This window comes from Mesoplodon bidens, assembly GCF_964165515.1.
Source record: "Mesoplodon bidens genome assembly, chromosome: 8".
In the NCBI taxonomy this organism is placed as follows: Eukaryota; Metazoa; Chordata; class Mammalia; order Artiodactyla; family Ziphiidae; genus Mesoplodon; species Mesoplodon bidens.
Window position 1 is genome coordinate 69,472,166 of NC_138165.1, and position 25,223 is coordinate 69,497,388.

General features: G+C 40.2%; 1 protein-coding gene and 1 long non-coding RNA gene across 4 annotated transcripts in view; one reads left to right on the plus strand and one right to left on the minus strand.

Annotated features, from left to right (window-relative positions):
* LOC308622123 overlaps positions 1-11,888 on the minus strand; it is a 58,243-nt gene extending 46,355 nt beyond the window's left edge. The window contains exon 1 of the long non-coding RNA XR_014016564.1: positions 11,814-11,888. This is a non-coding gene — a long non-coding RNA (uncharacterized lncRNA). The remainder of the gene's footprint in view (positions 1-11,813) is intronic.
* NAB1 (NGFI-A binding protein 1) overlaps positions 11,529-25,223 on the plus strand; it is a 45,603-nt gene continuing 31,908 nt past the window's right edge. Inside the window, exons 1-2 of one of the 3 annotated variants that reach the window (XM_081243260.1) lie at positions 11,529-11,805; positions 22,020-22,857. In XM_081243260.1, coding sequence (XP_081099386.1) covers positions 22,039-22,857 — 819 coding nt within the window. In that variant the 5' untranslated portion in view covers positions 11,529-11,805; positions 22,020-22,038. Of the gene's footprint in view, positions 11,806-16,376; positions 16,723-22,019; positions 22,858-25,223 lie in introns of those variants that run through there. The other 2 variants (XM_081243259.1, XM_081243258.1) reach the window with 2 other exon arrangements.

Consider the following 25,223-nt stretch of genomic DNA (forward strand, 5'->3'; position numbering starts at 1 on the left):
ACAGGCAAATTTTGCAAAATACGTAAGATAAGTCAGTAACTTCTGAGACATGTTAGACATAGATAAAGTAAGTAGAGCATTTGAATAATGAACTATAAGGAACATAATTAGAAATGAATGGAAAGGCCAAGAAATACCTAATAGTCATGATACACTAAACATATATGAGGCCATGAATCATCAAATACTCATGACACACTGAAGATACAGGAGGCACACGAGGCATTCACTGTTTACGAGGCCTTAGTTCGGCTGACCATTGGTTCATCACGTTCTCTGCACAACAAATGCAAAATAAAATCCATAACTGCCCATCAGGCTAATTACAATACAGCTATCAGCCAGATGCACTTGCTCCCAAACCTGCAGAGCAAGTGTGCATTTTGACACTAGGCACCTTCTATGTGTTGGGTCGCTTTGCTCAAATATCAACTCTGGTCCTTGTTGGCGTACACTTATCGAGGAAGATAGGGACAGGGCTGAGGATTCAGGTAGTGTCATCTTAAACTACCCCAGCTCTTTCACCTTGCTTCTTGCTGTGTGTTTTCAATTGATTTAATAAACCATGAGATTTAAGCACCTCATTTTGGTCTGTAAGCCCTTCTGTTCTGTGATCTCTTGGATAGCTTGCCTGTTGTTATACTTAACAGGCTTCCGTAGCAGCAAGGTAATTTCCCACACAACAATAGTATTTACAATTTTTAACCTGGATATAAATATCATCATATTGTACACATTTATCTGCCACTTGCTCTTTTATCCAACATCATATTTGTGAGATTCTCCCATAGAAGATATGTAGATCTATTTCATTTATTTTCACAGCTATATCCACTGTATGAATATATCACAATTTACTCATAAATTCTCCTATTGATATAATATATCAACAGGTTGTTTCCCAGTTTTAAGTACTGCAACCAGTGATGCTGTGAATATTCTTGGGCATAGGTAAGAGAGTTTCTCTGAGAATATACCTGGGAGTGCAATTTCTGGGTCAAAGAGTATGCACACCTTGAACTTGATTAAATATTGCCAAATTGCTCTCCAAAGTGATTACATCAATTTATACGTATATGAGTCCTTATGCTCTTAATCCTAGCCAACATTTTGAGTTGTCAGACTTAAACATTTTTGCTGATCTAATGAATGGACTGACAGACTCTGGTTACAAAGTAATAATATTGGCAATTAAAAAACCTTGCGGCATTTCCTCAGTATTTCAGTCATGAGGAGAAAAATCCTCGCACATTTTGTGTCATATTTTTGGACTTTCCCATTCTCTGTTTAAGGCCAAGTAAAGTTTCCCCTTTCTTTCTCCAACTCTGTGAACACCAAAGGAAAAACAAAATTTGTCTATTTTTTTTCCCATAGGGATTATGGTTTGGAAGAATACCATGTTGGCTGCTTTATGTCACAAAAATACCCCTCTGATTATAAAGGGGCACTAGAAAAAGAATTTAGCTGCATCCATGTAAATCACTTATCCTTAAGTACATGACATAACAATGGTGGGTCAGTAGCTGAACAACTATTACTCATAGGCTAAGCATGCACTCATTTAAAAAATTCTAGAAAGTTGCTCCTTGCCCCAGAATATCTACCCCACGGGCTTGTTCCATGCCTTAAATTTGACTATTAGAAATTATTGTACTGGGGTCAAATTTTTTCATATTTAAGAAACCCCCAAAAGAAAACACATCTCAAAAAATACATTAGCACCTTGTTTGTCACATCTCTTTCAAAAGCAAAGAGGGAATGGGATATACGACCTGCAAGCGCTATTGGGTATAAGATGGAAGCCATCCTCAACTTATTCCTCTCCCTAATCCAGCACATTCAGACAGGCAAATCGTTCTTCTTAATTTCTTGCTTAAACCTTTTGGGTGACTCCCCAACAGCCCTAGCAATGTTCTCAAAGTGTGGTCTAGGGGTCCCTCTTGGCTTTAGATCCTCCAAGGTAATTATTTAAAAAATGCAGATTCCTGAGTCCCAGTCCAGGCCTACACTCAGAATGTCTGAGTGTGAGGCCCTGGAATCTGTGTTTTGAACAAATTACCCAGTTTGATTAAAAAGAAAGGTTTTTTACAATTGAGAAGTGTAACATGCATTAAGAAAAGTACTGAAATCATAAATACGCAGTTCAATAAATTCTTACAAAGTGAACAGCCATATAAGCACAGCCTAAAACAAGAAAGAGAGCCCTGCCAACACTTCAGAAGTCCTGATTGTTCCCTTTCCAATCACCTCCCTCTTCCCTAATTTTAACTACTATTCTGATGTCTAACACTACCAGTTTGATTCTTGCACTCACTGAAGATGGGGACTATACCAACAGGATAAAACCCACAACTGCTTAGAGTATCACATGAGGATGCTCCATAATTTGCTCTTTGCAACCTCATCTTCTGCCTCTGCCCTCGTCACATTTCATTCTGAAGTCGTTCGGAACCAGTTAGGTTTCATTTTACAATTATTGCCCTAATTCACTGCTCTGGCTTCACGCTGTTTCACTGACTCTCTACTTGCTGGGGAGTGCCCGTGCCTCCTGAGTCTATTAAATTCATCCTTCAAGACCTGTCCAATTGTCACTTTCTTGTAAGCCTCATGATTTTCACCCCTGTGCCCCATACAAGGCAGAATCATCACCCTTTCCATTGTGTGACTAAACATCTTACAATGTGGAGCAACTATTCTTTCACATGTCTATTCCCCTTCCTAGACCAGGAATTAGGGCAGAGGCGTATCTATTTATTTTTTAAATTCTCTTGAGTATAGTACAGTGTGTGTGTCCTTCAGTAGGTGTTTAGTTGTTGCTCAAACAATCTCCAGGAATGCACATCTTTAGAAAAGTAGCACACTGCAACATGAACACCTTCAGGTATATCTGGATCAGATCATATTCTTCCTTCTCAGGAAACAAACCAAACTCAGACATCAGGAGAACACTGGGTGCCTGACTGGGGGCGGGGGGGGGGGCGGTGAAAGCTAGTGAAGGAAGTAGGATGAAATCCAAAGTGATGTTGCCTAGATCTCCGTGCGGCCCTGCAGAGAAAGGAGCAACCACATTGTTCCCGGCAGCACTGGGGACCTGCCTCACCTGAGTCCCCCTTTCTTTCTCAGAGAGGACACCTAGCTGTCATACTGTTGTGCTGAGTGGGAAGCCTAGACTATTCTTACTTCTTTACAACATCTTGTCCTGCCTCTAATGGCCGTCCCACTGTCCGTTTCTGGGTGTCCATTCTTGTTTGAAAAATGCCACCTTATAAGTAACCTGCCTATTTCTTGACCTTAGCATACAAGGAAGGTGGAGCGTTCAGTTCTTCAAAACTCCTACTCCTCCATAGTATGTGTGAGTAGGAGTGGAGGGCGACAACCAGGCACACAGAGGGGCCTTGTGCAACTACCCTGGTGCTCAGAGGATCTGGATCGTAAGCATCTGGGCAGCCTGCCATGGGAACCTTCTCAGCAATGTAAATAGTCCTTACGCAAATGAACCTCGACTCTTAGGCAAGCTGAGAGGTTGGAAGAACAGGAATGAGAAGGATGACTCAAAATGTATATAATCCAGAAAAGATACTGTAAGACAAACTTAAAATCTATCAGAAAGTAATCTGAAAGAGAGCCACTGCCGGTAGTTTGATTCCTGGGATGCGGATAGGAGCGGCTTTGAGTCTGGAGCTGACCAAGGCCAGCATGGAGCCAACACTCTTGGGAGATGGTTGTGTTTGTGAAGTGAAGGAAGGGCAGAGCCCTGCCAAGCGCAGTCTTGGAGACGGAGAGCGGGCTCCTCTGTCCTCCGCGAAAGAACCACGCAGGCTGCAAGGGTCTCAGCAGTACTGGACCAGCATTGCATCTGGTGGGCCCAAGTTTACTGCGGCAAAACAGGGGCAGTGAGAAACAGTGACACCAGGGGCTGCCCAGAAGCCAATTCTGTCACCGTTTGCCTGTGGAAGCCCAATGAAAGAATTACAAAAGCCCAGGGACTGCATACGTCCCTGAAGTAGGGGCACCTTCAAGAAGATACAAGTTTATACCTGCCTGAATGATTAATCAGAAAAATAAAAGAAGGATGACTATATTTGTAACATTTTATATATATATAATGATATATACACACATATAATGATATATATATACACATATACATAATGATATATATATACACACACACATATATTCACATCTCACACATGGTAGGCTCACAATACACAGAGTTATACAGGACTAATAATGTACGAAGGGCTCCATACATACATATTTGTTGGATAAGTTCCTGATTTTTGTTGCTGTCTTCAAATAGATAAACACACAATTTTGTTTTCATTTTTATTTCATTGTAAACTGCTTTTGAAGCAGGATCTTTCTTTAAAATAACATTTAAAATTCCCCCCTGATTTTTAAAGTAATGCATGTTTGTTGTTAAAGTTTTGAAAACTAAAAGAAGTGTAAAAAATTATAATACCATCATCTAGAGATAACTACTGCTAACATTTGGTAAATTTCCTTTCATATTTAGGTAGAGTGATTATAGTTTGTTCTGCTCTGTCCTATTTTGACCACTACTATTGTATCATGAGCATTTCCCAATGTTATTAAATGTATTCCGTTACATCGATGTGCTATAACTTAACCAATTCATCATCTCGGATGTTTTGCTTTTTCAACTTTGTAAATAATGTTGTAATAAATATCTTCCTCTTAATGTTAATAAACTTAGAATAATAACCTAGAAGTGAATCTGTTGGGTCAAATTGTATGAACACTTTTGAAACTCCTGGCTCAATTTCCCAAATTACCCTTCTAAAGGTTATTTACCCTTTGACCAGCAATTTGCATAAGAGCCAGATTTGGAAAATTTTATTTGAGGAATATATTTGTAGTTGGAAAAAACTCTCACTCTGTCACTATTAGAGACTGTTGTTACAGTAGAAAGTGGAAAAAAATGCAGCAATAGTTTCTGTTATTAAGAAATCAAGGTCCTTAAAATTTTTGACCACCATATATTATTGCCAATCCTGGGCAGGCTGATGAGTCACGATGTGTAAATCTGAGTAAGCACAACAATATAATCCAAACTGTAACTTGACAATTATATGTGAACAGAACCATGTTTTGTTTTTTGGGTTTTTTTTTTTTTTTGCGGTACACGGGCCTCTCACTGCCGTGGCCTCTCCCGTTGCGGAGCACAGGCTCCAGACGCGCAGGCTCAGCGGGCATGGCTCACGGGCCCAGCCGCTCCGCGGCATGTGGGATCTTCCCGGACCGGGGCACGAACCCGTGTCCCCTGCATCGGCAGGCGGACTCTCAACCACTGCGCCACCAGGGAGCCCCAGAACCATGTTTGATTTACTTTTATCTCAATAGTTCTAAGTCTCTTATTGTACAATACATGCATTGTCCTTTCCAAGTGTCTGCTCCTAGAAGGCAGTGTTGAGTAATTTGTTGTGACAATTAGCCCAATCATTAATATTAACACACTCAGTTTCTTCATATGTGAACCATAGTGTGGTGAAAGCACTTGGTGCAGAGGGTGTTTTTTGAACCCATTCTGCTTTTCTTTCCTTTTCCTGATACACACTTGTACCAGATACATTCACCACCTCTTCCAATCCAACTTAAAGATAATATACAGGCTCTCTTCAAGTGAAGAGAGCAGGATGCCCGCTGTTTCTCTGTCCCTTCTTCCTGCACATCTATCCCCAATACTCCATTCCATCACTGCCATCTGTCCCAGGTCAAGAGCACACTTTTGTGGCAAGCTTAGAGGAATTTGTGTTGGGATGATCTCTTCTCTGTCTCTTCTTTTTTCTCCTTCAGGAGAGCCATGGACTCGGGTACTTTTTCTTTGGTTTTTCACTTCTTCCAGAAGAGTTATGTCCACTTTAGTCAGCTTCTCACAAGTGCAGTTATCTTCTTTTTGTCTCTTCATCTCTTCCCACTTTCTTCCAACTCTTGCCCATTTACTTCAAGAAAGGTTCTCCTCCTTCACATGCTCTTTTCTTATTCCTTTGCTCCACATCTTGGTTAACAAGTCATACACCTTTGTTAAGGAAACAAACAAAATCTTCCATCCACTCTCATGTGGAATGCTTAAAAGGGGGACTTGAGCTGGTGGGTCCTCTGCCGGCAGAGTGTAGATATGAAGAAAAAGACAAGCACAGAGACAAGGTGGGAGAGTGAGCACAGACTTGCTGTCAATCCAGCAAATTGGGTGGAGAAGAGCAAAAGCTAAACATGGGACTGTGAGGAACAAGAAAGAAAGCCAAGAATGAAGTGTGCAAATGGAAGACCGTTTAGATAGATTCCAGAGGCTGAGCATTTTTTTTTTTAACCTACTCTTCACTGTGCCTTGTGTAGTTAGCTGAGAATTATTAATGGCCAGTGCCTTAGTCCACTCAGGCTGCTATAACAGAAAGTACCATATGGGACTTCCCTGGTGGCACAGTGGTTAGGAATCCACCTGCCAATGTAGGGGACACAGGTTCTATCTCTGGCCCAGGAAGATCCCACATGCTGTGGAGCAACTAAGTCCGTGTGCCACAACTACTGAGCCTGTGCTCTAGAGCCCAGGAGCCACAACTACTGAGCCCGTGTGCCACAACTACTGAAGCCTGCATGCCTAGAGCCTGTGCGGTGGCAACAAGAAAAGCCACCGCAACGAGAAGCCTGTGCACCGCAACTAGAGAAAGCCTGCGCGCAGCAGTGAAGACCCAATGCAGCCAAAAATAACTAACTAAATAAATTTATTTTTAAAAAAAGTACCATACATCTGATGGCTTAAGCAACAAACATTTATTTCTCACAGTCTGGAATCTGGAAGTCTGGGATCAAGGCACTGGAAGATGGTTCTGTACCTGGTGAGGGGCCACTTCCTGGTTTATAGATGGCTGTCTTCGTGCTATGTCCTCACATATCAGAACGGTCAAAAGAGCTCTGTGGGGTCTCGCTTATAAGAACACTAATCCCATTAATGAGGGCTTCGACCTCATGACCTAATTGTCTCCCAACAGCTCACTCCTAATAGCATCACATTGGAGGTTTGCATTTCAATATATGAATTTGGTGGGGACACAAACATTCGGTTTGTAACAGCCAGGAATGAGTGGACAGTAGTTAGTGTTGTTGAGGCCTGAAATAGTGTCATGGAACAGTTAACTATACAGGTCCTGCACAGTGAATGCCAGAAAAATGGGAAAAGGTGGGAAGAAAAGAGAAAGAGTAGCTGAGTTGTAACCACTGCTGCTAGAGAGGATAGAAAAGGAAGAAAAACAAGGCATTATCCCTAAGAAATGTCCAGAAATTCTCTTTAGATAGTCTTTTCAAAAGTTTCCATTTACATTCTCTTCTGTCTTAAAGACAAACTTTTATTTTTTTAATTAATTATTTTTTAACCATTTAACGTTACTTATTTATTTTTCTCTCAAATTCCAAGAATCTTTACTTGCAAAATGAGAGGATTATTGTCCCTGAATGCCAGTTTTTTAAGAAATTTTTATTTTATATTGGAGCAGTTAATGAAACCAGAATTACTCTTCATTCAATTAAATGTTTAGCTGTATTTACTGCCTAATACTATATTAGTATTTTTCTGCTCTTTATATCAGGAAGGTATAGTATAAATGTTCTTATCTGTAGAAGTCAATTGGATTAGATGATTCCTAAGATCCTACCTAGCTCCCCACTAAGTCTGTAATTGTGTATTTTCACTTGCATTTTATAAGGATTTATAGTCCATCTTGGGAATATAACAATTTCCTTTTTTTTCCCAGCAGGGATTGCAATACAAGTTCCAAATAACCAACTTATTGGAAGCTAGACTAGTTGTATGCTGAATTTCTGAAAATTATTTGAAAATACTTTGAATATACAAAGGAGGTTGAACTAAGTGAACTTCACAATCCTTTACCTCTTAAAATTCTATAGTGTCAAGAGAGTGGCATGGACTTATATATACTACCAAATGTAAAATAGATAGCTAGTGGGAAGCAGCCGCATAGCTCAGGGAGATCAGCTTGGTGCTTTGTGTCCACCTAGAGGGGTGGGATAGGGAGGGTGGCAGGGAGACGCAAGAGGGAGGGGATATGGGGATGTATGTATACATATAGCTGATTCACTTTGTTATACAGCAGAAACTAACACACCATTGTACAGCAATTATACTCCAATAAAGATGTTAAAAAAATTCTATAGTGTCTTGTAATAAAATGCAATGTATGAAGATTTGTTTTTTTTTTTAGAAGAGCAAATGTTTTTAAAGTCATGGCTCTTGGAATGATCAGTTATATATATTCCTATTAGCATACCTTTAAGAAACTTGTTTATAATCTCCCTATATTTTAAAATAGTCAAATCTCTATACACTAAAAAATCTATTTAATCTACATACACATCCAAAACTTTAAATTTCATATTGTAAAATAAGGGAAATTTAAATTATATTTCTGATATTATGAATATTACACAGGACTCAGTTAACTCTAGGACCACCACCACATAGAGTGGAAAATTCGTTAAGTATGGAATTATTCTAAGGCAACAGAAGAACAACAGGATAGAATTATACTATATCTTAGATCTTGTAGGTCACAAGCCATAGTGTTATTCCTTCTCTACTCTAAGAACATTTAAAATCATTTGTTCTTTTGTTTTGAATCACTGAAGCATTCTAAAGAAATCTTCCTAAAAGTAATAAACTAATGCTCTTTCAGGGAAACTTTCACTCTAATGTCAGAACCACTATCAACTTTCTACATTTTTTTTAATTAAAAACTTTATTTTTAGTTTCACAATGTGGAAATTTTTTTTGTCCAAAAACCCCTTATTTTTGCAAATGCACTAATCACCGAAGTATTTTTAATAATTATAAGATCCTATTAAACACACATTTACTGAATTCAAGGGAAGTGTAAGACATACTTACAGGATAGAATGGAATACAGAATAATCAGAAACCATAATTATTACCTTACAGGATGGAATGCTGTTCCTTAACAAACCACCAGGGCCTGGGAATGGCAGAAGACTGTGTGTGTGTTGCAGAGGAGGTGGTGTTCAGGGGTAGCACTGGCGATGAAAGTAAGTGGTAAGGAGGTAAATAAGAATCAATGTTTCTTTATCTGAGCTGTCTCAGATACGGGTGAATGCCTCCGTTCTTTTTAAGCAGCTATATTAACTACACTGTTGTCATACAGACATACAGAATTAGATGCTAAAAGCTTAAAATTTTTATCTTTCCTTCATTTTCCTTCCTCCCATTTCCCCCAGCACCATGGGTGTTTAAGGCAATTCAAAGTGGGCCAAAAATGCCATTCTTAATGTGGGAAAAATATACTACCTAAATGTGCTCAGAAAACAAACAAGGAGAGATTTCAGTGCTTAACTGTAGAAATAATCAGTTACAAGTCAGAAAAAAAACCATCTGCCCTGACACATTTCCTTTTCAGCATTATGTCCAGTGCTGGTCAGACAGATACAAGTTTGGGAAGAGGATTTAATGTCATTTCTTCCAACTCTGGAAACAATTTTACTGGGAGGCTCAACAGTCCAGGTAAGACTACTCATTTCATGACTTATGAATCACTGATTGTACATCTTTATGGAAGAAAATTATCTTTCTCCAGCTGTTCAGAACAATGTTTGCAAAACATCAGGATTCCAGAGAGGAACTGGAAGAAAATAATTTTGCAGATTTCATTTGTTCATTTGAAAATCTGTTAACCTATATCTTTCCAAAAAGCTGTCTTTATTTTACTACAACCGAAGTTAACTTTCTCTTTAGCAGAATAGGGTCCACAGCTGTAAAACTGAGACAATTAGGCTAAGATACGCTTCCAGTAGTGATTCTTCCGCTGAAGAAAAATTCAAGGAAGTAAGCATGCTTATTCATATGAAAATCAACACAACTATTCCAGACAGAACCTTTCACTAATACTGGAGAAAGAGTTTTAATTATATATATTCCATTGTGGCATTACTCATTCCTATAACATGTTTTTGCAAAAGAAAAAGAAAGATTCAGTACTTTAATAAGTTTTTTTTTCTTTCAATGTTATCATCCCCATCCATTGCTGCAACATAAAGATGTGGTATGAAGAATTTCCCATCTCAAAGAATGCCTTGTATCCCCATCAGCAAAGTAGGCACACTCTGGGAGGCTAGCCAGGATGTGGGACTGGCCTCCTATAAAGCTGAGTTTGTATATGTACGTTTAAACAGAATTTTACCTGTATTTGCAGTAGTTTTAGATTTACTAGATGCTCTCTACCCTTCAAGAACGCAATACTAAAATTCGAGGAATTCTTCCCTTTTCCCGTTTTTGCAAAGAAAGGAAAAATAGACCCTAAAACAAATTTCCAATTTTTTTGGCAATACTTTAGATACATTTTTGGAGGTGTTTTAATACTTTCTTTGGTTAGAAAAAGTTCATGCAAACCAAACTCAAAAATTCTATAGCGTGCCTTGGGAACTCTATTCAAACACACGCCAGGACTGTTCTAGTGCTGTCGGATTTTTACACCGTGGAAAGAGAAAATATTAATCAGTAAAATAACAAGCAGGTTTTCAGGAGGGTTGAGAAGGTTGGAATTAAGTTACCCAGCAAACAAGACAGTTGTCAACGCCGCACTTCGGGTTTGTGGGTTCCCACTCCTCCCCTCCTCCCTACGCCAGGACGGTGGTGGGGACAGGGCAAGATGGGCGGGGCTGAGATACTCTGGAACTGCCAGTTTTCCTCCCAGCGCCGCGCACCTGCCACCCCCACTCCCTGCGGTCGCAGCCCACTTCCCGCAGGATGCCTGGGCCGGCCGGGAGGGGCGCACCTGGCCCATCAGCCTCGAGCCGGCGCGGGCGGGAGCAGAGGCGAGACGGGCACCGCTGAGCGTGCTATTTTTTTTAAAGTCAGCCTCCCGGGGGATGTTGGATTTGGCGGGGCGTGCTCTTTGAAACACTATATTGGGAACCTCACACATTTAAAAAAAAATTTTTTTTTTTTTAAATTGCAAACCTTCCCAGTTCCCTCGGCAGCTGGAGAGCAGGCCCGAGGCGGCGTTCCCTCCCTCCCTCCCGCCACCCCGTTTCCCTCCCGCCACCCCGTTTCCCTCCTTCCCGCCCCCTCCCCCCGCCGGGAGCAGGATTCGCGGGAGCCGCCCCCTCCCGGGCGCCCACTTGGTTCCTCCCAGCTGCCGAGTGAATGGGCCGCCCTCCGGATTCCGCGGAGGGGGCGGCGGGAAGAGGCCGAGGCCGAGCCCGAGGCCGAGCCCGAGCCCGGGCCCCGGCGGCCGCCGCCCCCGCCCCCGCCCGGCGGCTGCCCACGCCGGGATCTGCGTCACTCGGCCGCGCGTGGGCGGGAGCCAGAGCGGCGAATGTACCAAGAGCGGAATCTCCCAATGTGACAGCGGGCGGGGGGGGGTAGAGGCGGCGGAGGCGGGCGGGGGAGGGGGAGGGGCAGCGCGCGCAGGGAGGGGAGGGGAGGGGAGGCGGGGAGCAGGGGGGGAGGACGCGGCGGGGGAGGTGCCGCCGCTGCCCGCGCCGGGAGGAGCCGCTGCCACCGCCACCGCGGCCGAGCGAGCGCCGTCGGGGCTGGCGGGCGGGAAGGGCCTGGCGGGCGGGAAGGAGCGGCGGGCCCGAGCTGGGGTGGGGGGAGCAGGGAGAGAGCGCCCCCCACCTTTCCTTCCCCCCTCGATGGGAGCGGGGGCGTCCCGGCCGCAGCAGCCGACTGAGGAGAGAGAGCCGGGGGCCGTCGCTTCGGAGTTGCTAAGGCGTCCTGGGGGAGAGCGCGCCAAGACCGCTGCAGCCGCTGGCCTAGTACGTACCAACCGGCTGTCCGCCAACTGCGGGATGCGTTCAAGCTCGTGCGACCGCGGGCGAACTTGGAGTGGCGGAGTCTCTGGGCCGCGCCAGCACTTGGGGAGGCGGGCGTCCAGGGCAGCTGGCCCCGCGCGGCCGCCGCCGGAAGGAGAGGGAGGCATCGGGCTCGTGTGGGCGATTCCCGGAGAAATTCGGTGCGCAGGGGCAGCAAGAGGGCGAGCGAGGCAGCGGTGCCGACCTGTGCACCTCCTCCCAGAAAGCCGGGGGCGCAGCGTCCATTCTCCTGACCCGGCTGGGGCCGTCGCGCGGGGCGCGGAGCGCGGAGCGGTGGTGGGTTGCGTGGTCTGTTGTGCGGTCTGTTGTGCGCGGTGGGTGCGCGCGCCGGCCCCAGAGTTTTGCATCCACCTTCCGCAGGGGCAGAATCTTTTTGTTGGTTTGTTTACTTTGTAAGAGTGTTGCACTTAGAGCCGTAATTTTCGTCCTGGGTATCCTCTCCTTTGGAATGTAGTTTTCTTTTTGAAAGCGGAAGGAGAGTTTTGTTTGGAAGTGGCTTACAGAAATTTGGCACTGAGGTGCGATGGAAGCGAGAGACTCATGCTCGTTAAGGCCGAGTGTGGAATTTGCAAACACATGCGGGACATACAAGCTTTGGATGCAGTAGTCTGTGACCTTATTCATGGAGAAACGTTGCAAGTGCAATCAGATGCTTACGGGCTGCATTGTCAGGGTTCACAAGGCACAAGATATGAAACGACACTTGGAGTGAGCCTAATTGTTGTAAGATCTCGGGGGAAAGGATAATTGAATTGGAATATATTTGCATTTATAGGTTCCGCAGACCAGGTTTTGCAGCAGGTGATCAGGAGGAATCCTTGACTTGCATATACTTAATTCCTCACTACGTGAGATCCGGGAGGCATGGAAAATTTGGGGGTAGATGTCAATTTAAAATTTCCTTCCGAAAGAGTTGATTTGGAGTAACCTGTCACTACCAATTGGTTTGCCAGTGACGTGTCTGCAAACTTAAGGAGTGCAAAGATCAGAGCTGAGAGGGAGATACTCAGATCTTGTTTAAAAATATTTTGGCAGTTTTAATAGATAATATTAGATTGCATAGGAACTGAATTTTAAAAAGATTAGTCACGTAGGAAATGCTAGGCTGTTTTGTTAGAGAACTGCGCATGCAATGAAATACCTTCTTAGATTTTCACTTTTTTGAAAAATTTCCCCTCTAAAACATACCAGATGATGATACGTCCTGATTTATGTGTGGGTTTTAAGAAGGAATATTGGGAGAAAGGATGCAGAGGATTTACTTTCTCTATTTTGGGTGGGGACTGATATTTTCCAGAAGACCTAAAAAGCTGCCTCTAGTCTAATCTAAGTGCCAGTAAAAGTGGCTTAGATTAAGGGGATATCCTTTTTTCCTCCATTTTCCAGCATTTGAAACATTTAATATTTTCATTAAGTTTTAAAAATTATGTTGTCCTTATAGGTATTACCTTGCATGTAAGTGTTCTCTTGAGAGTTTATACATGTCTGGCAAGGTCAGCCTTCTTTATTCCTGTTTGAGTATTAGTTATTGGAAAATCAAGTCTTGAAAGAAAATGTTAAGGAACCATTGGAAGCCTTCTTGTTTTAATTTTACTATTTTTAACATCTTGCACAAAAGTTAATATGCCATCCTGGTGTTGGAAAAATTTCATTTTTCTTGGCTCTGGTGATTTCCTATTATATGTGAATAAATCAGTAATAATAATAAAAACATGGAGGCAGTGTAGATTTTTATTTCATTCTTCCTGCTAATTGTGGATGTAATGAACATGACAGAAATCCTTAGGAATACTATAGCTGATACAAGGAAATTTAGTGAGCTTATATAGCTAATAAATAATTTGATATATCTGGTGAATACATCCTGTCTTGTTTCAGAAGTATTAATAAAATTGAATAATCTCAGCTAAATTAATTTAAAAATGTTCTTTTTTGATGACTAGTAAATATCCATTGCCCTGTAGAAAAGTTAATATATTTTCATTCTCCTTGTTGCTATTTGGAGAATCAGTTAAAGTATTAGATATTTTCTTTTAATCACATATTAAGAGCATATTGATTTATTATTAAAGATTTCGGGTGTTTGTACCGTGGCTGCTCTGAAAGAAGAAATGATAATGTATGACAAAGTGGGGGAGACCTTTGAAGAATTTATTGCATGAACTTAAAAATTTAAAGTAAAAGATGGTTGCATGGAAACAGAAGTATGTCAGGTTTTTGTGTCTGTTGATCTAGACTCTGTCCTAAGACTTGGGGTTCATCTATTCCATTATGGTAAGTCAGGTTGTTTTTGTTGGTGCTATTCATGTGCATTATTGGAAATAAAAGCTTTGTACAATTTACCTTTAAGTGTGAAGCTGTATTCTGGATACCACAGAAGCATGATATATTTTATGTTACTTTCATGGAAATGACCATTCTTTAATATGTTTGAACAGGTTAAGATCTTGCTTGTATAATCATCTTGTGTATGCATATTTCATGTGAAGTTTATTAAAAATAATAAGGAATAAATAATGCCCACTTAAGCATAATACAAGGTTCCTAGCCCCTTTGCTTTGGATTTAGTTTTATTTTAACTGCTTCGTTCATTCTTTTTAGTAGAATGAAGAACAGTACAGTTATTATATTAAATGCAAATTTCCTTTTTGATCTGACATTTTCAAAAACTAGTGCAGTAGTAGAATATACTCCCTTAAACTTAACAATGGAACAAGTGGGAAATGAGAGAAGTTGATCTTGGGGGAAAAAGTAGCAATCCTCGTCAGAATTCTCACAGCTAAAACATACCATTAAGCTTTCAAATAGTAGTTTTGTCATTTCTCAATACATTGTATTTAGAGAGTTGCACCTTAACTTGTACAGTATGTTAATTTAATAATTTATAAAGATAAATTTCTGGGAAAAAAATTATAAAATTTATATGTACTGTGTGCATACTACATGTTCAAATGGCACTTAATGTATGTTGAATAACTTGACTGTTAGTTGATTGAAGAATTTCCAGCCATATTATATGAAATACTAGTGTTTACCTGTTGGTATCACAGCTAAGTTAATGCATAGTTATTGTTTAATTGCAAAATAAATCTGATTTTTTTCTAATTTAGATAAATTTAGGGTTATACATTGAAACTTTAATTAAAATTTTGAGGTTTATAAGAAATTTTTTCCAGCTTCATTCAGAATTCAGAAAAAATCAGTAGGAGAGAACATTTTAAGTTTCCTAAATTACTGTTAATTCATTAGAAGCTATATGTTTAATTCATAGCTATTACAGTAATAAGATCCAAAAATATCTTGACTTAAGATATATCCCCGCATGCTTATTAATAAATATGCCTAGTTAAATTGTTTGGTACTTGAAACACATACACAGGAGTGAGGACCTGGGTCGACCTGCTATCTTAAATAACCCATGATGTAACTAAACTACATTTAATTATTTTAGGTTGAGTTCTGGGACTGGGACAAAAATGAGAAGAATTCACTTCCTAGGCTTAAGGCTTATCCTTCCCTAAGCCAAATTCTGGCTTGTCATAAACCTTTCCAGTCTCAACCTGTAGTGTACCCATTGTACCCTTTCCCCAGGCTCCTATACCTTCAGGCTACATTCTCCCAACCTTGGCAATACTTCCGAGGCTCTAAACGTGGTCACTCGCCTCAGATTTCCTATCTCCTTCCTTGCCATTTCCCATCTCTAGCTTTCATTCCCTTTAGCGTGTACTGAATCTCATCTAGGTGTTAGAGGAAAACAATCTGGTGGAACTAATTCACCTTAATCTGTAAGTGACTCATGAGCTAATGCTTCCCAAGTTTTTTCACATATTTTTAGAAGTCTGTTAAGAGGTTGCTGTTAACTTAGATAATTTTAAAGTAAAAATTTCAGGCTGTGTTGGGAGGCAGGAATTTATAGTCCTCTGCATAAATAAGTCAGATTTTACTAGGATTTTGCCCTTGGTTTCTCCCCACTCCTGGCAGTCTCTCTTCTTTGGAATGCCATGGACTTCATAAAAGTGTGTATACATATATATTTCCTGCATCATGAAGAGGAGGATTCAAGTGTAGTGTTCATGAATCCATTTGAGTGTAATGATCATTTATAGGATTGATGTTTATTAGGGGATAACATTTTAATTCGTCGAAACCAAGAGGAAAGAGACCTGGGATCTCTCGTGCCTGAAATTGACTTAAAAGGCTGCTTTTGGGGCTGGGCTAACATGATGTCTGTTGTCGCCGCAACCACGTGTGTTCCTGTAAAGGAGAGCATCCGGCCATCTTATGGGAATCCACCACACAGGCTATAAAAAGGGGAAGTATTGAGGATGAGAGAATGAAAAAGATTGTAGGTAAAGTAGCAGGATGTGCTTTTGTTAGATTGGACCCTAATTTACACAGGTTATTCCTTTTGGAATATAAAAGGAGGCTGCTGATCAGATTCTGACTCAAACGTTGGGTTTCATTCAACAGAAGCCTTTATAGAGATGTTGTTCTACCTTGAACGCTTTGCTGGTAGTAGAGGGGGATAAAAGATGAATGAGAACTAGTCCCTACCATCAAGGAGCTTGTAGCCTAAGGTAACCTGTTCTACAGGACCATGGCAGTCTGCTTCTCTGTTCCATGGCTCCTTATGTATTGAAGCTAACATTTGGCATAGCATTTATCAGAGTGGTTAACTGTGTGCTTACTCGTCTGTATCCTGATTCTTAACAGTTTCTCTGAAGAACCATCTGAGGAAAGTCCAGTGTTTGGCATGAGCATAGGGGCAGGTGAAGGACCACAGAGGAGGCTGGACAGGTCTGGGATGCCTATATGAGTAGTTTGGATTTTTTCCTCCATGAAGTGGGGAGATTTGCATAGGTGAGTAAAGAGCCACACCTGTACTTTAGGAAGATAAAGTTGGCATTGCAGTATGGGAAGTATTGAAGGTGAGATAGCTGTTTTCAAAGTTGGGGTGAGAAGCAAGGGGAAAATCAGAATTAGGTGCTTTTGAGGCAGAGAAAGAAAAAGGGTGGTGTTGTGGCCTAAGGACATGCAGATTGGAGGAGGGAAGAGGAAAACAAAAACATGAACGGATAAAGAAAATATGGTATATACATGCAATGGAATATTACTCAGCCATAAAAAAGAATGAAATTCTGCTATTTGCAACAACATGGATGGAATTAGAGGGTATTTTGCTAAGTGAAATAAGTCAGAGAAAGACAAATACTGTATAATATCACTTATATGTGGAATCTAAAAAATAAAACTAGTGAATATGACAAAAAAGAAACAGACTCACAGATATAGAACAAACAAGTGATTGCCAGTGGGGAGGGGGAAGGAGATTAAGAGGTACAAACTACTATGTATAAAATAAATAAGCTATAAGGATATATTGTACAGCACAGGAAATATAGCCAATATTTTATAATAACTATAAATGGAATATGACCTTTAAAAATTGTGAATCATTATGTTGTACACCTGAAACTTATATAATATTGTACATCAACTATACCTCAATAAAAATTAGAAAAAAAAAAGGAATCTCTACTTTTATTAATCCAGGAAACTGGAAGAGTAGTGGTGCAACTAAAAGAATTGAGAGTTGGGAAGAGTAGATTTGGGAATCTGGAAGAAGGGAGGAAAATGAGATAACATACTTGCTTTTGGACTTACCAAATTTGAGATGTTTGACAATCTCCACATGGTAGTTGAAATACTGAATTATCAGAAAAACAGTCTGGGTTCTCAAACTTTTCAGGTATGAAGATCACTTTTTAAACTATAAAAAAAACAAGTACTCATTAATTTTGCTTAGTGTTTGTTGATATAATGGCAACAACTGTGAATTCAGTTACACTTTTAAATGAGTTTGTATTAAATCACAAAGTATTTACTTTTATTTGCAAAGTAGGGGTATATGTGTGAGCCAGTGCTTGGTGTATGTTTGGATTTGAGAACACTTTGCGGGAACTCCACGAACCACTGGCCCAAGCTACAGATAGCAGTTTGGAGGTCAGTCTGCTCTAGGTGATATTGAAGGCTGGGAGTGGACGAGATCATCATGGGAGAATATGGAAAGACAGTAGAAACGGGATCTAATATAAAACTTCGGAAAATTCCTGCACTTAGAGTAAGGGAAGGCAACATAATATAGCAAAAAGTCAGGTGAAGAGTGTTTCAAGGAGTGACATCAAGCTACAGAGGTTAAAGAGAAAAGCTGGTGATCACTCAGGAGTTACTCGAGAGTTTTGATCGAGGAGTCAGGACAGAAGGCAGGCTGAAGCTTCTTGGAGCAGATTGAGGCTGATTTGAAGGAATGGTTCTTCTTTTCCCTTGTAACCATTAAAGACTCTGCCTTACTCTAAATCCCCACGTCCCAGCTTGGAGAAAGTCAGAGAAGTTTTGTTTCCCATATTCATATTAAGTGCTGTGTTGTGGTTCGAAGACAAAGCTGGAGTTGACCTGTCAAGTTTTCTGAGCCAAACCAGCTCCTTATTTCACTTAGCATAGTTTAAATCTGGCAGATGACTGATCCTACCCCATAAGGAGCCAAAGTGAGTTTGTTTTTAAAAGGTTCAGCAACAAATCATTACCATTTAAAATAGATCACTGGGGCTTCCCTGGTGGCGCAGTGGTTGAGAGTCTGCCTGCCGATGCAGGAGACACGGGTTCGTGCCCCAGTCCGGGAAGATCCCATGTGCCACAGAGCGGCTGGGCCCGTGAGCCATGGCCGCTGAGCCTGCGCGTCCGGAGCCTGTGCTCCGCAATGGGAGAGGCCACAACAGTGAGAGGCCCGCGTACCAAAAAAAAAAAAATAAATAAAATAAAATTAAAATAGATCACTGAATAACAAACAACAACAAATGGCCTTAAATTAGTCCATTGTTTAATTCCTCTTCCTCTGGAACTGACCAGACTGAGGAACATTTAAGCTGGTGCAAGTGGAGGTTTGCGATATATAGGCCCTTGGTTTAGCTTTTGAATGCAGTTAAAAAATGGGTAACCGGGCTTCCCTGGTGGCGCAGTGGTTGAGAGCCCGCCTGCCGATGCAGGGGACGCGGGTTCGTGCCCCGGTCTGGGAGGAACCCACATGCCACACGGAGCGGCTGGGCCCGTGAGCCATGGCCGCTGAGCCTGCGCGTCCGGAGCCTGTGCTCCGCAACGGGAGAGGCAACTGGTTTCTCTTAATTGTGGAATTTATAAAAAGGTCACACCCAGCATGATTGTTCCAGCATCTCTTGAACAGGCCAGGTAACTGGAGTTTGCAGTTGAATAGATTTACTCTACTCGCAGCTTCCTATATTATACAGCATTGTGTTAGGATCCTTTTATGTTTACTTCAGATTGGAGAGATGCAGTTTTCTTTGGATTTATTTGACCTGCATGTCGAAGCACGAATGATACAGAGTTTGTAAAAACAGAAAATCTCATAAAAATTTTCTTTTAAATCAAATCAAGTTAATGTATGAAGTGGTGGTTGTTTAAATTATCCCAACAGGCTTTGTAGGAAACTGAAACATTCTCTTAAAGCAAAAAGCTTAGGGAGAAAACTCCTTTCCCAGCAGTAAGTGTGGGCCTTTAGAAAGCCTCCTGGGAGTCTAAATAGTTCACTTATTTATCTTTCATCTGGTGTCTTGACTTTGGAAATGTACACTGGGTCCTGTCAGTCCTTATGGGGATATTATAATCATAACTACTTTCTTACCGGAACATAAGGGCTTCCTCTTAGGAACTAGTGGGTTTCCTTTCTTTTTGGGTAAAGATGAGAAAGGATAAAAGTTGAAAATTAATATTTTCTAAAATCATTGCCTTATCTCAGAAGAATAAAACCTAAGTTTGGGTTTTTAGTTCTCCGTAAGTTTATCTTTTACATTTGTCCATCATATATTCTTTGTTCTCTTATTGCTCATAAAAAGATTCAAGAACTCTGTTCTAGATTTTCTCATGTAATTTTTACTTTATTCCATAATTTGGGGGAGTATATATGGTGAGATAACTGATGACACCATAAATCTTGCAAGGTTACAGTCCTCTTATAAAAATGATTTTGTGTGTGTATGTGCATACATATATATTTATATGTGTGTATAGATATTTTTTTTGTGTGTATACTCTTGAGTTGAAAGCCTGTGGAGCTATTGCATTAGGTGTATGAAGGGAAAGTAGGTTTCCTTTCCTCTACCTCAGACAGTTTCTAGAAACCCTTCCATTTGGTATAATGTTGTTCAATACAGACTTTAACTTGTGTCTGTAACTCCCAAGAGCTTGTTTTTGTGGGTTAGTGTCCAGCTGGATGATAGATTCTCTCCCCAAAAAGTCTCCCCTAGAGTGGGAGGACAAAGCAGATCCTCCTATGGGTGATTCAGAAGATGCAGGAATGTTTTTTCCAGAGAACTGAGGTGGCATGAACATGACGGTGGTCTCAAAACCTGTAGGAGTTCATGCTGCCCAGAGAGTGTACTAAATAGGGATCTTCTAATGTAGTTTGCCAAATTTGCCAAATCATGAGAGTCTGCTGAGATGCAACCCAAGGACCTAGGAAATTATATTTTTTCAGAAGCACCCCACATGATTTCCTGGCTGTCAGCAGATGTTTAGTGGGCTCAGATTCAGTCTTTTTTTATGTATCTTGGGAAGTCATCAGGTCACCTGGCAATGCCCTTATAAAATAAAGAACCATAAAATTTGAGGAGGTCAGTAATTGATTAGAGCAGATTGTGGATGACACAGAGATTCCAGGAGATGGGGGCTTCCCAGGAGTCAGCCCTTAGGGTGGTAGGGAAATGCATTCTCCTTGGATGGGATGACTGAAACTGGAATTTTGGGTAGAATTCTGGTTGATGGCATAAAGCAGAAGTCCCAAGTTTGGTGATCTGGTGTTCCTAATATTCCTCTGCTTGTCTTATCTCCCAGTTAACAATTGCTCCTTACTTTCTGAGTTGAGAGTGGAGCTTTCATTTTCCTTTGGTGTATGTATTCTTTTGGCCTACTATAATTTTTGCCCTTAGAGGGCTATAGGGTCCTTTTAATCCTAAGAGTGCATTGATTACAAGTTTGTTTCTCCTAAATGGAAGTACTTGGCCAACTCCTCTTTGTCTGTGGAAGGTCTCCAGGCAACTGTGAATAACTTTTAAAGGCTGCTAAGAGGTCAAGAAGTGCTTTGCTGGGTCTTGTTCTGTCTCTTTAAAGGCAGACTTCTCTGCCTCGCTTGAGCTCTAAAAGTATTAGTTCCTTGTCTCTGTCTTAGGCTCTCTGCTGCTTCTTTGGAGGGATCTCCCACCCTCCTTGGCTTCATCCTCTGTCTCTAACCCTGAGACACATTTAGGCTCCAGTCTGTCCACAGGACAGTTCTACTGAAGCATTCTACCTTGCGCCATGTTCAAGTGCCATGTGTTTGAAAGGGAATTCCATCATCCCTGATTTTCTGTATCCCCAATGCCTGTTGCAGTTCTAGACATTTCCTGTCCTTTTCATCACTTACATCTAAGTGATCACCAAGTCTTGTCTGAATTTTTCCTGCCTCTTTTTTTCTCAGTTCCTAAATATACCACCTTCTATCTTACCAACTCCAGTTCATACTGAAATCTCTCATCCTCTGCCTGCCAGACTAATCTTGCTACTTTTTTTTATAAAATGGGAATTAACTATACCTATCTCACAGGGCTGTTGTGAGGATTAGACATAATATAAAGTATTTGTCATACAGTGTGACACAAAATAAGTATTCAGTGCATGGTAGCATAGTATACTTCTTACCCCCTTCTGAATTTGATTATCCTTCACTTTGCCTCTGTCCACACCATGGAAGCAGCAAAGTGAATAGTCAAAAATATGGGATATAGAGCCCTGTGAGCCTTGGTTTGAGTCCCTAGACTTCTGCTTAGCTAGTTGTGAGATCTCAGGCAAATTACTTATCTTCTTTGAGCCTTTATATTTTTTTTCTTTAAAATGGAAACTATTACTGAATCTTGACCATTAAGGTTGATAGGAGAGTAAAATAAGATAACTTATGCGTAGAGAGAATGCTTCCTTAACAGTCAGTTGCTATGCAAATGCTGCTTGTTTTTTATTCTTCCCATACTGAACTCGTAAATCCTATAGTGTCTAACAAATAGGCTTAAGAAGTTTGGAGCAAGTGTGATGAGTATTTCCTCTTCTTTTTGCAGGTTAAGCCCATCCACAGTAATGGCCGCGGCCCTACCCAGGACCCTGGGGGAGTTGCAGCTGTACAGAATATTACAAAAAGCCAATCTGCTTTCTTATTTTGATGCCTTTATCCAACAAGGTGGTGATGATGTCCAGCAACTCTGTGAAGCTGGAGAAGAGGAATTCTTGGAAATCATGGCACTCGTGGGCATGGCTAGCAAACCCCTTCATGTTAGGAGGCTACAGAAGGCTTTGAGAGACTGGGTTACAAACCCTGGCCTTTTCAATCAGCCACTAACGTCCCTGCCTGTCAGTAGCATACCCATCTATAAACTACCAGAGGGATCACCAACCTGGCTGGGAATATCCTGCAGCAGTTATGAAAGGAACAGCAATGCTCGGGAACCTCATTTAAAAATCCCCAAGTGTGCTGCCACCACCTGTGTGCAGAGCTTGGGACAGGGGAAATCAGACGTGGTGGGGAGCTTAGCGCTGCAGAGTATCAGTGAGTCCCGACTCTGGCAAGGCCACCATGCCACTGAGAGCGAGCACAGCCTCTCCCCAGCTGACCTTGGCTCTCCAGCTTCCCCAAAAGAAAGTAGCGAGGCGCTGGATGCTGCTGCCGCGCTCTCTGTAGCCGAGTGTGTGGAACGAATGGCCCCCACGCTGCCGAAAAGTGACTTAAACGAAGTGAAAGAGCTGCTAAAAACCAACAAGAAGTTGGCCAAAATGATTGGTCACATCTTTGAGATGAGTGATGATGATCCACACAAAGAGGAGGAAATTCGAAAATATAGTGCAATATATGGCAGATTTGACTCCAAGAGAAAGGATGGGAAACATCTCACGCTTCATGAGGTAAAAAGCCCACATTTTTCTTTGTGCATATGTGGTGTGTTGTGTCTCTTAGAGATTAATTTGGTAATAGTTTGCAGCTAAGGAGATACATTACCTGAGAGCAGTATTAAAGACATTTAGGTTTAGCAAAATGTAACTCTTTAGTGAAAATAGACCATATCTATCGTGTGTGTTAGGGTATTTTTGTGTTGAATTCAAACATGTTGAGCTTTGGAACTACAGTGTAGGGTGACTTTTAGAAAAATATCAGAATTTAAGCAGTGAAAGCATAAAGTCTTTGCATGTACAAGGCAGTTTGTCTTTTAATTAAGAAATAAAATGAGATTTTAAGTAGAACAAAAATCATTTTTGTAGACTTTTTTTAGAAAAAAAAATTTATAAACAATAACCACAACTTAAAGTGATTTTCAGCTAGCATAGAAAACAATTATTTTAGATGAATGTTAGAAGAATTATTATAGCTTTGAATATTGTTTTGGTTTGACATTTGGCATTAAAAATTCTCATTTTATTTTTGTAGCACTCTATCCAGAAATACTTTGCTTAAGCAGAAGAATGCATATATGTATGTGTCTTTCTCATTTACTCCCTTTTTCTTGTCTGTCTGGCCAACACATCATATTTAAGACTCAAGCGTCTTTAAGACCTTAAGACTCAAGCATAAGCTTAAGTCTTTTTTGATATGTTTTCCCCCAAGTGACCGTTCCTTTCCGTTTTTATCCCTGTATAATATACACTTCTGTCACAGTAACTTCAACACTTTATTGTACTTATATATATATATACTGGTCTATCCCTCACAGTATACTTTGGGATTCTTCAAGGCAGAGATAATGTCTCATTCATTTTTATATCCTCAGAATCTAATGTACCCAATAAATGCTTGAAAAATAAATGCATTTCAAAAGTTAAAAAACGATTTCATAGCTAAAATTTATAGCCATTTATCCGTTAGAAGAAAGAGAAACTCTCCTTGAAAAAAATGTTCAGTTGAATGCAGTATTTCACGTTAGAAACGTTAGATCTTTCCCCCTCAGACTTATACTTTAACCCAAAAAATATTATATATTTATTGAAAAAGTATTCAATCATTACAAAAGGATGTGAAGTAATTGAATCTGTAAACATTCAGATTCTTTTCTTTACATATACAAATGTGGGATCATATTTTGTACACTCTTCCTCCAAATTCTTTTTTTTTAAACTTAACAATATACTCAAAGTACAGTGTACTATTAGATATATTTTTAAGTGATTACATATAGAGCTACCTTATTCATTTATGGGTTATATTATATTTCACAATATGAATGTGCTGTTATTTATCTTAACCATTCACTTTTTGATGTCACTTAAGTTGTTTCCGTTTTTAAAATTTTATATATGGTAGGACGTGAACATTACACATATGTATCTTTACAGACTTGTGCATGTTTTCCTATAGAATAGAGTCCCAACATGTAAAATTATGGGATCAAAGAATAAGTAGATTTAATATTTTAGTAGATACTGCTAAATTGCCTTCTAAAAAAGCTGTAGCAATTTACATTTTCACTATCGTTGTATGCAAGTGTCCATTTTTCCACTCTCTTGCATTTATCATTTTTAATCTTTGTCAGTCTAAGAGATGAAAAAATTATCATTGCTTAAATTAACTTTCCTTAGTGAGTATGAGTATCTTTTCTTATGTTTCATAGACATCCAATTTTATATTCATATCCTTTGTTTTAATGTTGGAGTTGTTTGGTTGTTTTGTCTAACCTTTAAAATATTGGTAAGAACTTTTTATATTTTAAGGATATTAACCTTTGTCTTATGTTGTAAACATTTTCCCAGATTATCATTTGTCCTTTGACCTTTCAGACTGGTTGCCGTGTGGAAGTTTAATTTTATATAGTAATATTCATTTATCTTGTCCTGTGTGATTTCATTTGTCTAATTCTGTGTTCCTTCACCAGTATAGAGTTAGTTTAATTACTGTAGCTAAATAATGTATTTTAATATATGGAAAGGCAAGTGCCCCTTCTATAGTACTATTCTGCAGCCTCTGTTTTTTTAGGTAATCTTACACATTTCTCCTTCCAAATGAAATTTTTAATGCATTTGTCAAATTTCCCCAAAATTTCTGTTGGTGTTTTGATTAGAAATGCCTTAAAGGTATAGATTAATTTGGAAAAAAATGATATATTTACAATAATGAAAACTCCCGTACAGTAATATAGTATATGTGTTTACTTAGATCTTTTATATTCCTCAGTAATTTCTTAGTTCTTTATTCATAGGTTTTGCACATTTCTTGTTAGGTCAAATACTGTGTATTATATATGTATATTAAATGTCTGTATCATAAACATACGTTTAGTTTG